Consider the following 17,419-nt stretch of genomic DNA (forward strand, 5'->3'; position numbering starts at 1 on the left):
ATAAAATCCTGGACAGGATATGTCAGATACACAGTACTCCCAGGAAGCCTGCTAACCATACCCACAGAGACTGTTGGGATTTCAAACAATCCGGCAGACTCAATGCCGAACACAAGGGGCTCGACACACCAAGCGAAGACAAGGACGAACCCCAAAAGCAGAGCACCAGGAAACAAAAGAACTTCCCACAAGAAGTAAAAACAGTGAACTCACTTCACAGAACAAAACGTGTGGCGCCCGTAAAGGTACGCACCACACGGCCCATCCCCAAAGGGTCCTGCCACTGGTTGTCAAAACCGATCATCTTCGATCAGCTAGATTATTCTAGGAATATCAAGAATCTAGGCTGGACTGCCTTGATACTCGATCCAATAATTGGTGGACTCCAGTTTTCAAATGTCCTTATGGACGACGGCAGTGGACTAAACCTGATATATCAGGATACAATCCAGCACATGGGGATAAACCCAGCAAGAATCCGCCGCAGCAAAACCTCCTTTGAAGGGGTAATACCTGGTCCGGACACCCATTGTATGGGTTTTCTCTGGCTCGAAGTCATATTCGGCTCTACCGATAACCTCCGCCGCAAAAAGCTGACCTTCCATATCGTCCCATTCTCAAGTCGCTATCAAGCACTACTGGGATGCGGAGCTTTCGCTCACTTTAACGCAATACCGCATTATGCATCTCTTACGCTTAAGATTCCCGGTCCACGAGGCATCATCTCTTTGAAGGGGAAGCACTAAAGTGCGCCTCCCCAAGTGGAGGACTGTGCGGCCGCTTTGACAGCCCCACAGCAAAACGGCCTCACCGGCCAAAAAACTTCGAAATAGGTCATTCAAGGCCACGAACGCGGATAGACGAGTTCGATGCAAAATCATCATTGATGCAGGCCTAGAAGCCATATACCCCCGCACTAGGGGCTCCACACATATACAATAAGAGACAATAAAGCTCAATCTTATATATCTTACTTTATACTTTGTTTATTTTAAACTTTTTCGGCACGGCCCATTTTTAACTCAGTTCCTCTCTTTTACAGATGAACGTCGTGCGGTGCCCATCCAGGATACGACACAATGGAGACACAGGCGCAGACGTGCAGTAGGGACCCGTCCTGAAGGATTCTTTTTAGATTAAGACCCTGCATAAACCTTTTTTACTGTCTCTTGTTGCTACACATCCCCTGGTTTTTCCTTTCTGATATAACCAAGGAGGAGGCTGGCGTCTTGGCATGTGGCCACGTCAGAATTTTTGCACGTACCTGGACACTAGGGGCTTTTTTAATAAAGAGTGTTGTTTCGCCCGCACTCATAAAGACCGAACACCTTAGGTAGTGTTCGGCGTCGCGAGTTTTGGCATTATATGCATCAGCTCCGAATCATGTCTTTGGTCAAATGTTGGGTTGCCCGGCTCCTGAGTTCGGCTACCTTACGTTCCGCTCTATCGGCTAAGGTAGCACCAGGAGAACTACTGAGATTGTGCCCCGGTTCGGCCGGGCGAGCACCTCAGTAGAGAAAGCCGAAAACTGACTGTCATGATGTAGCGTGAGACTGGTCAGCCACTCGATGACCTATCGGAATCTATAGGATTCCTCCGCTTTAACGAAGGGCCGCTTCCCGGTCAGGCACATACGCGCCCCGAACTCGGACGAGCGCAGTTGCCACCAAGGGGCTACCTAAATAGTCTCACTGTCAAACTCCTATGGCTAAGTGAAAGTGTTAAAGCATTATAGTTCGGTTGCCTGGCCCACTGCGCTATCACCTCCTTTGTAGGACCAAGACATTGGTTTAAGTGTGAAAATGCGTCTTCTGCGAGAACCCCCGCACTATGTGCGTGGGGGCTGAAGCCAACGACTGCCATCTTTCAGATTCTCTCTCTCTCTATATATATATATATATCTTAAAACGGCCGCACAGGAGGTGTTCCCAATACTTGGAGACACAAGTATAAAAAAGGCCACTACAGTTTATCAAAATATTACTTTATAATTACATATGCTATCATAACATAGCATCTTTCGGGCACTGCGTCTCTATTACACGAGCGCCTTCAAGAACTTCCTGAAAATAGTGCTCGGAGGGTACTCGGCTTTTGTCCGAATCTCGGGACGCAACAACGGTGGTCTCCATCTCTGCCCAGTATGTCTTAACACGGGCAAGAGCCATCCTAGCGCCCTCTATGCATGCTGACCTCTTCATTGCATTTATACGCGGCACTGCGTCAAGGAATTGCTGCACCAAGCTGAAATAACTCTTCGGCTCCGATCTCCCCGGCCACAGGTGACCCATGACGTACTTCATGGCGAGTCCAGACAACCTATTCAGTTCGGCCCATTGAGCCAAACGATCATCCATTGCCAGTGGACGCTCTGGATTGTGAAACTGCGACCAGAAAAGCTTTTCCACTTCGCGATCTTTCTGATCTCGAAAGTGTTTGGTTGCATCAGCAGCACTCGCTGCCAAGTCCAGATAGGTATCCTCCGCACTCCACATCCGGTCCAACGGAGCAAACTTCGGATCACAAAATTTCCTTCACAGCATAAAGGGCTTTCCAGCCGCAATCTGTTCGACCTGACGCAGCTCCTCCTTCGCAGCTCTCATCGCAGAGCGTGCGTCCTTGGCATTGGCAACGGCCTTCTCTAAGTCTGTCTATTTCGCCTGGTCTTCTTTTTCAAGAAGTCTGCAACGGTCTGTAGCGCTTTTTAACTTTTCGGCCATCTCGGCCATCTCTTCCTTGCTTCGGCAATGAGCAGCATGTTCGGCTCTCAGCTCTTCAAGGGCTTTCCTGGTGGCCGCATCACTTTCGCTGGCTTGTTCTTTAGCTCGGGCAAGTTCTGCCCTAAGACTCTCCACGGCGGCCGCACCATCTGCGTCAAGCACACACATCGTAAGACACAGGCATAAAACTGTTCTTACCTAATGCCGCCCGAGGAATTACATACCTTGAGCCTCATCAAACCACTTATTGACAAGCGTGATGTCGGCATCTGCCACGTCCAGTTGCCCCTTTAGTTCGGCAAAATCGTCAGTTCGGCTCGATTCCGGACACCCTGCCGCCTACATTCAAAGGCAACATCTTAGACATGGGATTATGATCCTCCGCGTGCCGTCATTTCTTGACAACGCGCAGAGTCTCAGGGGCTACTATCTACACAGGGCGCATCTTACTCATGCACAACTAACAAAAGTATACATTATCTAATGTACCTCGAAACCCGTCAGTAAACTTTTGACGGCCTCATACAATCCGCTCTCTACGGATGAAATCCTTTCAATCACCATGCCCATCAATGCGCGGTGCTCCTCTGAGATAGAAGCTCGCCCCAGCAGAATCTTTATCTCCTCCGGCCGAGCACCAGACAGTGTCAGGCTCGTCCCATGACCTCTTTCGAAGGCCGGACGCGGAGAACCTCGGGGGGGCGCATAGCCACATTCCGCCCCTGCCGGATTTGGAGAAACCCTCCGCAACGACACCTCGGGGTCGCCCGCCTCGCTAGGCGGCACGGCAGGGGGAGGCGTCCCGCTCTCCATCATCTCCGGAAGGAGATCCCCCGAAGACAAGCTCTACTGAGAAGGGCTGAGGTCCGAGCTACAAGATAAAGGTTTGGTTAATCTTCTCAGATATAAATCAAGGACTTCCCTCATCCCTCAAACGGAAAATCTTTTCTCCACTTACGGCTCGCTGGAGGGCTGATCCCCTTGAGGGCATAGTCCGGCCAAGGAACTCCTCGGCGTCAGACCCTCTGACGAGGATTTTCTCCCCCGTTTCGAGGCCATGGTTTCCGGGTCGTCAGAGGCGGCTCTCTTCTTCCCCTTAGGAGAGGAATTGTCGGTTCCTCCCTTCGGAGCAACCTCCTTCGAGGAGGCCATAGCTTCCTTGTCCTCCCCCTCCAAAGGCATTATCTCCAGCATCCTGACCAGCACGGGATCCAGCCTGGTTTCAGGAAGGGGAGCCGGACACCTGATCAGCTTTGCCTTCGCTATCCACTCTTGTTTAAAAGGACGGCTCTTTTAGGGGCAAGTTTATGACAATTATACGGATAGAAGGTCCGGGCACAAGGTTGCTTACTTGAGTATCTGGGCGATTGCAGCTTAGGCCTGCGTCCTCGGTTAAATCCGGACACATCTCTTGTGACCCGAAGAACAGTCTATACATCTCTACAGGCGTTGCGCCCATAAAGTTCTGGAGAGCTCGCGGTCCCTGTGGATTAAACTCCCACAGGCGAAGGGGGCGATGTTTGCCGGGCAATATTCGGCGAATCAGCATGACCTACGTCATCTTGACCAAGCTGAGGTCTCCTTCCAAGAGATCCTTAATTTGGCCCTGTAACAGGGGCACATCTTTGGGCAAACCCCAATCTAACCCTCTGTTAACCCATGACGCTAGCAGTGGTGGGGGACCCGAGCGAAAGGCTGGAAGCGCCACCCACTTGGTGCTCCGGGAAGCGGTGATATAAAACCACTCTCATTGCCACAAGCCTAGCTCCTCTTTAAAAGAGCCCTCGGGCCATGGAGCATCAGCATTTTTGCTTATAACAGCGCCTCCGCACTCTGCGTGCTGTCCCTTGATCATCTTCGGCTCCACTTTGAAAGTCTTGAGCCATAATCCAAAGTGAGGGGTAACACGGAGGAACGCTTCGCATACAAACGATAAACAAGGAGATATGGAGGATGGACTCCGGAGCTAAGTCGTGGAATTCCAGCCCGTAATAAAACAGCAGTCCCCTCACAAAGGGGTCCATCGGGAAGCCTAACCCCCGAAGGAAGTGAGACACGAACACTACGCTCTCACCGGGCTGGGGACTGGGGATAGCCTGCCTTTGAGCAGGCAACCTGTGCAAAATTTCGGCGGTCAAGAACTTAGCCTCTCTCAACTTTAGCACGTCCTCCTCCGTGACGGAGGAGGGCATCCATCGGCCTTGAAGGTCGGAACCGGACATTGTCGAAGGTCTGAGGCACCCGGAATCTGGAGCCTAGGGTGTTGGAACTCGAGGCGACGGGCGAACTTGTTTTGGGATTGGAGAAAAGGAGTAAGGCCCTGGTCTCTTTATAAGAGGTTGAATACCAGGAGCCCTCCCCGTAACCGTTTAGGACTCGCCTTTAATCGAGAAAACATGCTAACGGGCACGGTTGGGTTACCCACGTCCATATTGATGAGAATCCCGTAAAAGGGGGGCACATGATCTCTGCTTTGACAAGACGTCCCAAGGAAACCGCCTCGCAAAACACACTGAGGTGGAGAAGTGAAAACGATAGCAAAGAACTTGGCTGTAGTGTGATGACGCACTGCGGAATACGTCAGCAGATTTGATTTGTGTTAATATTATTCTCTCTATGGCAATATGTGGAAGCTTATTTTGCAGAGCCGGACACTACTCTTGGTGTTTACAATCTTCTATGAAGGACTTGGAGGAGGAACCCGCCTTGCAATGCCGAAGACAATTTGCGCGCCGGACTCGTCGTCATTGAAGCCTGGTTCAGGGGCTACTGAGGGAGTCCTGGATTAGGGGGTGTTCAGGTAGCCGGACTATACCTTCAGCCGGACTCCTGGACTATGAAGATACAAGATTGAAGACTTCGTCCCGTGTCCGGAGGGGACTTTCCTTGGCGTGGAAGGCAAGCTTGGCGATGCGCATATTCAAGATCTCCCACCATTGTAACCGACTCTATGTAACCCTAACCCTATCCGGTGTCTATATAAACCGGAGGGTTGTAGTCTATAGGCAATCAACTCCATATACAACAATCATACCATAGGCTAGCTTCTAGGGTTTAGCCTCCTTGATCTCGTGATAGATCTACTCTTGTACTACCCATATCATCAATATTAATCAAGCAGGACGTAGGGTTTTACCTCCATCAAGAGGGCCCGAACCTGGGTAAAACATCATGTTCCCTGCCTCCTATTACCATCTGGCCTAGACGCACAGTTCGGGACCCCCTACCCGAGATCCGCTGGTTTTGACACCGACAGACCCCTTACATAGTTCATAGACAAGTGAAAGTAGATACTCTAAAATGCGCAAGATAAGCGTGAGTGCTATGGATGGCCTTCTCGTAGGGAGACGGGAGCGGATCCATAGTGGTGTATTGGTATGGTGAATATGTGGACTCGTGTGCGCCACCTCAAAAGAGTTACTTGCAGTCATAGTTTAGGATAGCCACTGTGTCAAAGCTGGCTTGCTGCAATCAAACTCCACCTCCCCCCTTTGTTGATACTGATGCATATGTAGCTAGTTCTGATGTAAGTCTTGCTGGGTACATTTGTACTCACATTTTCCTATTTTATGTTTTGTAGAGAGACGTCAGTCTCGCTAGTAGTTCCATGTGGACTTCGATGTTTACCTTGAAACCTCAGCTACGATCTTGTGCCCTTGGCAGGATCTGGTAGATAGTTAGGCTTCTCAACCTTCTTCATTTGTAGATGTCTGTACTCAGACAAGTTAAGCTTCCACCTGTGCTTGTTGCTTGTATGCTCTGAATGTTGGGTCATGAGACCCATGTTTGTCATATCTCGCTCCTCGGAGCCTAATGAATAAATACTTTGAGTCGTAGAGTTTTGTTGTGATGCCATGTTGTATTTACACATATCGAGCATATTGTGTGTATGATTGAAATGCTTGGTATGTGTGGGATCCGACAACCTAGTTGTTTATCCTTGGTAGCCTCTCTTATGGGGAAATGTAGTCTTGTGCTTCCATGAGCCATAGTAGTCTGCTACTGCCCGGGTTCTCTGTCACCGGAGTCCTGCTAGCCCAACACTACTGCTCCGGAACACTTGACTGGCCGGCATGTGATTCACTTTGTTCCTGTGTTTATCCCTTCGGGGAAATGTCACGCGGTGACATCCGGAGTCCTGCCTAGCCTACTACAGCCCGGTTCACCGGAGTCCTGTTAGCCCAGTGCTACATCCCGGATTCGCACGCTGCTGACCGACATGCTCGATGTTGATTCATGTATGCATGTCTCCGTAAGTTAGTGCCACTTTGGGTTCACGACTAGTCATGTCGGCCCGGGTTCTCTGTCATATGGATGCTAGCAACACTATCATATACGTGAGTCGAAAGGCGCAAATGGTCCCGGGCCATGGTAAGGCGACACCCATGGGAATACTGTGCGTGAGGCCGCAAAGTGATATGAGGTGTTACCGGCTAGATCGATCTGACTTGGAATCGGGGTCCTGACAGATATCCATAATAATAGTTGTTGGGGTTGTACTGTCATGCAGCGGCTATTGCCTCCTGAGCAGCACTGTGGCGACGAGCGGCCTCCGCCCTCCTCTCGTACTCGTCTACCTCCTCTCTGGTAATAGTATATCCTCCTCTTACCTGATAATCAAAGAAAGCAAGAGCAGGGAGAGTAATACGGATAGCACGACGTCTGTCAAAGATTAGTCGGTACTGGAGACGTGATTCGTTCCTCTCGACAAAATGGTGGTGAACCATAGCATTAAAATCTAGATAGGCAAGAGGTAATTCAATATCATCTTCGCGTACATCTATAGCAAGAAAATTAGCTACGCGAGTTGCATAAATTCCACCAAAGAAATCTCCATTAAGTCTATTAAGATGCAACCTACGTGCAACAATGGCTCCCAAATTATATGATTTGTCTTCTAACACGGCACTCCTAAGAATACTGAGGTCAGGGACACACACGTGACATGCCTCATCTTTACCATTTATGCATCTACCTATGAAGAGAGCAAAATAATGTATAGCAGGAAAGTGGATGCTCCCTATGGTAGCTTGTGTAATATCTCTAGATTCTCCCACAGTTATATTAGCAAGAAAATCTCTAAATTCAGATTTGCGAGGATCCCTTATGCTACCCCATTGTTGAAGTTTGCATGCAGTGGTAAACTCCTCTAAGTCCATGGTATAAGATTTATCATAAAGATCAAACAGGACAGTTGGAGAATTACGTGAAGTGGAAAATTCAAACCTCCTCACAAAGGAACTAGTGAGGTTATGATACCGACTGCACTTCTCTTCCTCGAAGCTCACAAGATCAGCGTTACGCAAATATGCGTTGAATTCTTCTTTTATTCCCGCTCGATCCATAAAATTTTCAGAAGGCCACTCGCAAGGACGCACTGGAGCGTCTCTTGGTGGCTCTTCGTCAGCATCACGCATTGCAAGCCTGGGTCCTTGCTTCTTTGAAGAACCACCTTGGAACATTTTCCTAAGCATTTTTCTTCCTCTGAAAAATTCTGAAATTTTTTTAGTAACTTCAAAATAAAAGTAAACCAAACTCAATAATATTGATAGCAACCACTCCTACAAGTGCCTAGGGCCTATATCATGCATCAAAACTACTTTTGACCATATAAATTTGACATGCAAGCTCAAGAACAGGGTCACCTAAGAAGCAAAAATTTGTAATGAATAAAGCATTAGAACAAAAACTAATTGGAACAATGGAGGAGTTACATACGAAGGAACAATCTCCCCAAGCAGTTTTGTGAGAGGTGCTTTGAGCAAGGAGATCGAAAATGACAACAAGGAGGGCTGGTACTCGTGCTTGAGTTGGTCTTTCGTGTTTGTGGGAGGAAGAAGAAGAGGATGGGTGCAGGAATAAGTGGAGGAGGGCCACTATGGGCCCACGAGGCAGGGGGCGCACCCTAGGGGGTGGGCGCGCCCTCCACCCTCGTGGCAAGGTGGTTGGCCCCCTGGTGTGTTCTTTGTTCCATAAATCCTCAAATATTCTAGAAAAAATCATATTTAATTTTCAGGGCATTTGGAGAACTTTTATTTTCGAGGTATTTTTATATTGCATAGATAATCAGATAACAGACAGAAAATTATTTATTTTTACTTTATTTCAACTAAATAACAAAAAGTATAGAGAGGGTACAGAAGGTTGTGCTTCTAGTTTCATCCATCTCATGCTCATCAAAAGGAATCCACTAACAAGGTTGATCAAGTATTGTTAACAAACTCATTCCGATTAACATGAAACCAGAGAAATTTTGAATAACACTAGGTTACCTCAACGGGGATATGCACATCCCCAATAATAAGTATATCATATTTCTTCTTGACAGTAGGAAGAGGAAATTCAAACCCTCCAAATATAATCAATGGAATTTTTCCGATAGAATTGATACTATGAACTTGAGGTTGTTTCCTCGGAAAATGTACCGTATGCTCATTACCATTAACATGAAAAGTGACATTCCCTTTGTTGCAATCAATAACTGCCCCTGTAGTATTAAGAAAAGGTCTTCCAAAAATAATATACATACTATCGTCCTCGAGAATATCAAGAATAACAAAGTCTGTTAAAATAGTAACGTTTGCAACTACAACAGGCACATCCTCACAAATACCGACAGGTATAGCAGTTGATTTATCAGCCATTTGCAAAGATATTTCAGTAGGTGTCAACTTATTCAAGTCAAGTCTACGATATAAAAAGAGAGAGGCATAACACTACCACCGGCTCCAAGATCACATAAAGCAGTTTTAACATAGTTTCTTTTAATGGAATATGGTATAGTGGGTACTCCTGGATCTCCAAGTTTCTTTGGCATTCCACCCTTAAAAGTATAATTAGCAAGCATGGTGGAAATTTCAGCTTCCGGTATCTTTCTTTTATTTGTAATAATATCTTTCATGTACTTAGCATAAGGATTGGTTTTGAGCATATCAGTCAATCGCATACGCAAAAAGATAGGTCTAATCATTTCAGCAAAGCACTCAAAATCCTCATCATCCTTTTTCTTGGATGGTTTGGAAGGAAAAGGCATGGGTTTCTGAACCCATGGCTCTCTTTCTTTACCATGTTTCCTAGCAACAAAATCTTTCTTATCATAACATTGATTCTTTGATTGTGGGTTATCAAGATCAACAGCAAGTTCAATTTCTACATCATTATCATTACTAGGTTGAGCATTATTATGAACATCGTCATTAACATTTTCATTAGGTTCATGTTCATTGCCAGATTGTGTTTCAGCATCAGACATAGAGATGTCATTTGGATTATCAGGTGGTTCAGCAATAGGTTCACTAGAAGTTTGCACAGTTCTATCATTTTTCTTTTTATTCCTTTTAGAAGAACTAGGTGCATCCATATTATTTCTCTGTGAATCTTGCTCAATTCTCTTAGGGTGGCCTTCAGGATACAAAGGTTCCCGAGTCATTCTACCAGTTCTAGTAGCCACTTTAACAGCATAATTATTTTTCTTACTATTCATCTCATTGAGCAATTCCTTTTGAGCTTTAAGTACTTGTTCTACTTGAGTGGTAACCATAGAAGCATGTTTGCTAACAAGTTTAAGTTTACCTCTAATATTAGCCATATAATCACCCAGGTATTTAATCATATCAGCATCTTGTTTTAATTGTCTACCGAAATAAGCATTGAAGTCTTCTTGCTTAAACATAAAATTATCAAACTCATCCAAGAACTGACTAGCAATTTTAGTAGGAGGGATTTCATCTCTATCATATCTATAGAGAGAATTTACCTTTACTACCTGTGTCGGGTTATCGGGGTCTGGAGGTTCTTCAATAAGTAAAGGATCAAGATCATATGTTTCTTCGGCAGGCGGTAAATTAAGACCATGTATTTCTTCAATAGGAGGTAAATTCTTAACATCTTTAGCCTTAATACCTTTTTCTTTCATAGATTTCTTTGCCTCTTGCATATCTTCAGGACTGAGAAATAGAACACCTCTCTTCTTCGGAGTTGGTTTAGGAATAGGATCATTAATTGGAGCAAGAGCTAGCTCAGGAGGTGCCCAATTATTTTCATTTGTCAACATATTATTCAATAAGATTTCAGCTTCATCCGGTGTTCTTTGCCTGAAAAGAGAACCAGCACAACTATCCAGGTAATCTCTGGAGGCATCGGTTAGTCCATTATAAAATATATCAAGTATTTCATTTTTCTTAAGAGGATGATCAGGCAAAGCATTAAGTAATTGGAGAAGCCTCCCCCAAGCTTGTGGGAGACTCTCTTCTTTAATTTGCACAAAGTTGTATATTTCCTTTAAAGTAGCTTGTTTCTTATGAGCAGGGAAATATTTAGTAGAGAAGTAGTAAATCATATCCTGGGGACTACGCACACAACCAGGATCAAGAGAATTAAACCATATTTTAGCATCACCCTTTAATGAGACCGGAAATATTTTGAGGATATAAAAGTAGCGAGATCTCTCATCATTAGTGAACAGGGTGGCTATATCATTTAATTTAGTAAGATGTGCCACAACAGTTTCAGATTCATAGCCATGAAAAGGATCAGATTCAACCAAAGTAATTATATCAGGATCAACAGAGAATTCATAATCCTTATCAGTAACAAAGATAGGTGAAGTAGCAAAAGCAAGGTCAGGTTTCATCCTAGCATTTAGAGATTGCTTATTCCATTTAGCTAATAACCTTTTGAGTTCATATCTATCTTTGCAACCTAAAATAGCTAAAGAAGCTTCTTGATCAAATAAATAACCCTCAGGAATAACAAGTGATTCTTCATCATCACTTTCATCATCATAATCAGATTCAATATTTTCAATCTCTCTAGCCCTAGCAAGTCGTTCCTCGAGAAAATCACCAAGTGGCACAGTAGTATCAAGCATAGAAGTAGTTTCATCATAAGTATCATGTATAGCAGAAGTAGCATCATCGATAACATGCGACATATCAGAACGAATAGCAGAAGCAGGTTTAGGTGTCGCAAGCTTACTCATAACAGAAGGTGAATCAAGTGCAGAGCTAGATGGCAGTTCCTTACCTCCCCTCGTAGTTGAGGGATAAATTGTTGTCTTAGAGTATTTAAAATTCTTCATAGTGTCTAGCAGATATAAATCCCAAGTGACTCAAAGAATAGAGCTATGCTCCCCGGCAACGGCGCCAGAAATTAGTCTTGATAACCCACAAGTATAGGGGATCGCAACAGCTTTCGTGGGTAGAGTATTCAACCCAAATTTATTGATTCGACACAAGGGGAGCCAAAGAATATTCTCAAGTATTAGCAGTTGAGTTGTCAATTCAACCACACCTGGAAACTCAGTATCTGCAGCAAAGTGTTTAGTAGCAAAGTAATACGATAGTGGTGATAACAGTAACAAAAGAGTAATGAAAGCAAAGTAATATTTTTGGTATTATGTAGTGATTGTCACAATAGAAACGGGAAAGTAAATAAGTGTAAACTGGTATAAGGAAAGCTCATAGGCAATGGATCAGTGATGTATAATTATGCCGGATGCGGTTCATCATGTAACAGTCATAACATAGGGCGACACAGAACTAGCTCCAATTCATCAATGTACTGTAGGCATGTATTCCGAATATAGTCATATGTGCTTATGGAAAAGAACTTGCATGACATATTTTGTCCTACCCTCCCGTGGCAGCGGGGTCCTAATGGAAACTAGGGATATTAAGGCCTCCTTTTAATAGAGAACTGGAACAAAGCATTAGCACATAGTGAATACATGAACTCCTCAAACTACGGTCATCACCGGTAAGTATCCCGATTATTGTCACTTCGGGGTTAACGGATCATAACACATAATAGGTGACTATAGACTTGCAAGATAGGATCAAGAACTCTCATATATTGATGAAAACATAATAGGTTTAGATCTGAAATCATGGCACTCGGGCCCTAGTGACAAGCATTAAGCATAGCAAAGTCATAGCAACATCAATCTCAGAACATAGTGGATACTAGGGATCAAACCCTAATAAAACTAACTCGATTACATGATAAATCTCATCCAACCCATCACCGTCCAGCAAGCCTACGATGGAATTACTCATGCACGGCGGTGAGCATCATGAAATTGGTGATGGAGGATGGTTGATGATGAGGACGGCGACGAATCCCCCTCTCCGGAGCCCCAAACGGACTCAAGATCAGCCCTCCCGAGAGGTTTTAGGGCTTGGCGGCGGCTCCGTATCGTAAAACGCGATGAAATCTTATCTCCTATTTTTTTCTCCCCGAAAGCAGATATATAGAGTTGGAGTTGGAGTCGGGAGGTCTCCAGGGGGCCCACAAGGTAGGGGGCGCGCCCTAGGGGGGGCGCCCCCACCCTCGTGGACAGGGTGTGGGCCCCATGGTCTTCATCTTTGGCAAGGATTTTTTATTATTTATTATAAGATATTTCGTGGAGTTTCAGGTCATTCCGAGAACTTTTGTTTTCTGCACATAAAACAACATCATGGTAATTCTGCTGAAAAAGCGCCAGTCCGGGTTAGTTCCATTCAAATCGTACAAGTTAGAGTCCAAAACAAGGGCAAAAGTGTGTGGAAAAGTAGATACGACAGAGACATATCAGCGAGCATCGCCTCCAAGGGAAAGATGCCTACCTCGCTCGTCATGTAGGTCACAACGCATGGGCAGACGTGGTTCTCGTACTGCCTCTTCTCCAGTGGGGTGAGCCGGCCTGGCTTCCTCCAGTTCGGCGCCGACGTGCCAAGCCGGTCGGGCCTCCGAACGAGCAAGATCCTCCCGGCGCTGGAGAGCACGAGTTGTAGTACTACGTGAGCCTCATGGGCATCAGCCTGGACGCAAATAGGCTCACGGGGATCAGGCAGGAGATGTTCGCCTGGCGGCGCGGTGGTCAGGGCGGGTGCATGGTCGACCCCGGCACGCCGCTGACGGTGCTGGTCCGGGAGGCGTACCACTGCTACCTCTTGAGCACTGTGTTGGTTTTCCCTTGAAGAGGAAAGGGTGATGCAGTAAAGTAGCGTAAGTATTTCCCTCAGTTTTTGAGAACCAAGGTATCAATCCAGTAGGATATCACGCTCAAGTCCCAAGCACCTACACAAACAAATAAGAACCTCACAACCAACACGAAAAATGGGTTGTCAATCCCTTCACGGTCACTTACGAGAGTGAGATCTGATAGATATGATAAGATAATATTTTTGGTATTTTTATGATAAAGAGAAATAAAGATGCAAAGTAAAATAAAAGTCAATAGAAATAACTAAGTATTGGAAGATTAATATGATGGAAGATAGACCCGGGGGCCATAGGTTTCACTAGTGGCTTCTCTCAAGAGCATAAGTATTACGGTGGGTAAACGAATTACTGTCGAGCAATTGATAGAACTAAGCATAGTTATGAGAATATCTAGGTATGATCATGTATATAGGCATCATGTCCGAGACAAGTAGACCGAAACCATTCTGCATCTACTACTATTACTCCACACATCGACTGCTATCCACCATGCATCTAGAGTATTAAGTTCAAGAGAACAGAGTAATGCTTTAAGGAAGATGACATGATGTAGAGGGATAAACTCATGCAATATGATATAAACCCCATTTTTATCCTTGATGGCAACAATACAATACGTATCGGTTCCCTTTTTTTCACTAGGATCGAACACCGCAAGATTGAACCCAAAGCTAAGCACTTCTCCCATTGCAAGAAAGAACAATCTAGTAGGCCAAACCAAACTGATAATTCGAACAGACTTGCAAAGATAAACCAATCATACATAAAAGAATTCAGAGGAGAATCAAATATTGTTCATAGATAATCTGGATTATAAACCCACAATTCATCGGATCTCAACAAACACATCGCAAAAGAAGATTACATCGAATAGATCTCTAAGAAAATCAAGGAGAACTTTGTATTGAGATCCAAAGAGAGAGAAGAAGCCATCTAGCTAATAACTATGGACCCGAAGGTCTGAAGTAAACTACTCACACATCACCGGAGAGGCCATGGAGTTGATGTAGAGGCCCTTCGTGATCAATGCCCCCTCCGGTGGAGCTCCGGAAAAGGCCCTGAGATGGGATCTCTCGAGTACAGAAGGTTGTGGCGGTGGAATTAGGTTTTCGTGGTGCTCCTAGATGTTTGGGGGGTATGTGGATATATATAGGAGTTAGAAGTACGTCGGTGGAGCAACGGAGGGCCCACGAGGGTGGAGGGCGCGCCCAGGGGGGTAGGCGCGCCCCCTGCCTTGTGCCTTCCTCCCTTGTTTCTTGATGGCCACTCCAAGTCTCTTGGATCACGTTTGTTGAGAAAATCACGTTCCTGAAGGTTTCATTCCGTTTGGACTTCGTTTGATATTCCTTTTCTTCGAAACCCTAAAATAGGCAAAAAAACAGCAATTTGGGTTGGGCCTCCGGTTAGTAGGTTAGTCCCAAAAATGATATAAAAGTGTAAAATAAAGCCCATTAACATCCAAAATAGATAATATAATAGCATGGAGCAATCAAAAATTATAGATACGTTGGAGACATATCAGCATCCCCAAGCTTAATTCCTGCTCGTGCTCGAGTAGGTAAATGATAAAAAAGAATAATTTTTGATGTGGAATGCTTTATAACATGTTTCTCAATGTAATTTTTCTTTATTTTGGCATGAATATTCAGATCCATATCATTCAAGATAAAAGTTTAATATCGACGTAAAAATAATAATACTTCAAGCATACTAACTAAGCAATTATGTCTTGTCAAAATAACATGGCCAAAGAGAGTTATCCCTACAAAATCATATAGTCTGGCTATGCTCTATCTTCACCACACAAAATATTTAAATCATACACAACCCCGATGACAAGCCAAGCAATTGTTTCATACTTTTGACATTCACAAACTTTTTCATTCTTCACACAATACACGAGAGTGAGCCATGGATATAGCACTATGGTGGAATAGAATGGTGGTTGTGGAGAAGACAAAAAGGAGAAGATAGTCTCACATCAACTAGGCATATCAACGGGCTATGGAGATGCCCATTTAATAGATATCAATGTGAGTGAGTAGGGATTGCCATGCAACGGATGCACTAGAGCTATAAGTGTATGAATGCTCAACAAAAGAAACTAAGTGGGTGTGCATCCAACTTGCTTGCTCACGAAGACCTAGAGCATTTTTGAGGAAGCCAATCATTGGAATATACAAGCCAAGTTCTATAATGAAAATTTCCCACTAGTATATGAAAGTGATATCATAGGAGACTCTCTATCATGAAGATCATGGTGCTACTTTGAAGCACAAGTGTGGAAAAAGGATAGTAACATTGTCCCTTCTCTCTTTTTCTCTCATTATTTATTTATTTTTTCTTTGGGCCTCCTTTCTTTTTTCTTTTTTTGGCCTCTTTTCTTTTTTTCGTCTGGAGTCTCATCCCGACTTGTGGGGGAATCATAGTCTCCATCATCCTTTCCTCACTTGGGACAATGCTCTAATAATGATGATCATCACACTTTATTTACTTACAACTCAAGAATTACAACTCGATACTTAGAACAAGATATGACTCTATGTGAATGCCTTCGGCGGTGTACCGGGATGTGCTATGATGCATGAGTGACATGTATGAAAGAATTATGAATGGTGGCTTTGCCACAAATACGATGTCAACTACATGATCATGCAAGCAATATGACAATGATGAAGCGTGTCATAATAACGAAACGATGGAAAGTTGCATGGCAATATATCTCGGAATGGCTATGGAAATTCCATAATAGGTAGGTATGGTGGCTGTTTTGAGGAAGGTATATGGTGGGTGTATGATACCGGCGAAAAGTGCATGGTATTCGAGAGGCTAGCAATGGTGGAAGGGTGAGAGTGCGTATAATCCATGGACTCAACATTAGTCATAAAGAACTCACATACTTGTTCAAAATCTACAAGTTATCGAAACAAAGTATTACGCGCATGCTCCTAGGGGGGTAGATTGGTAGGAAAAGACCATCGCTCATCCTCGACCGCCACTCATAAGGAAGACAATCAATAAATAAATCATGCTCCGACTTCATCACATAATGGTTCACCATACGTGCATGCTACAGGAATCACAAACTTTAACACAAGTATTTCTCAAATTCACAACTACTCAACTAGCATGACTCTAATATTACCATCTCCATATCTCAAAACAATTATCAAGTATCAAACTTCTCATAGTATTCAATGCATATGAAAGTTTTTATTATTGCCATGTTGTTCTAAAAGACTCTCAAAATAATATAAGCGAAGCATGAGAGAACAATAGTTTCTATAAAACAAAACCACCACCATGCTCTAAAAGATATAAGTGAAGCACTAGAGCAAAAACTATATAACTCAAAAGATATAAGTGAAGCACATAGAGTATTCTAATAAATTCCCAATTGTGTGAGTCTCTCTCAAAAGGTGTGTACAGCAAGGATGATTGTGGTAAACTAGAAAGCAAAGACTCAAATCACACAAGACACTCCAAGCAAAACACATATCATGTGGTGAATAAAAATATAGCTTCAAGTAAAGTTACCGATAGACAAAGACGAAAGAGGGGATGCCTTCCGAGGCATCCCCAAGCTTAGGCTATTTGGTGTCCTTGAATTTTACCTTGGGGTGCCATGGGCATCCCCAAGCTTAGGCTCTTGCCACTCCTTGTTCCATATGTTGGGGAACGTAGTAATTTCAAAAAATTCCTACGCACACGCATGA

The 17,419-nt window shown here is 44.3% G+C and overlaps 1 protein-coding gene across 1 annotated transcript in view; it reads left to right on the forward strand.

The window, feature by feature from the left end:
• Nucleotides 1-17,419, forward strand: part of LOC119283617 (aspartyl protease family protein 2-like) — a 55,147-nt gene that overhangs the window by 17,733 nt on the left and 19,995 nt on the right. Inside the window, exon 2 of the mRNA XM_037563087.1 lies at nt 13,493-13,637. Within this exon, the coding sequence (XP_037418984.1) occupies nt 13,493-13,637 (145 nt within the window). The remainder of the gene's footprint in view (nt 1-13,492; nt 13,638-17,419) is intronic.

This window comes from Triticum dicoccoides, chromosome 4A (assembly GCF_002162155.2).
Source record: "Triticum dicoccoides isolate Atlit2015 ecotype Zavitan chromosome 4A, WEW_v2.0, whole genome shotgun sequence".
NCBI classification, from domain to species: domain Eukaryota; kingdom Viridiplantae; phylum Streptophyta; class Magnoliopsida; order Poales; family Poaceae; genus Triticum; species Triticum dicoccoides.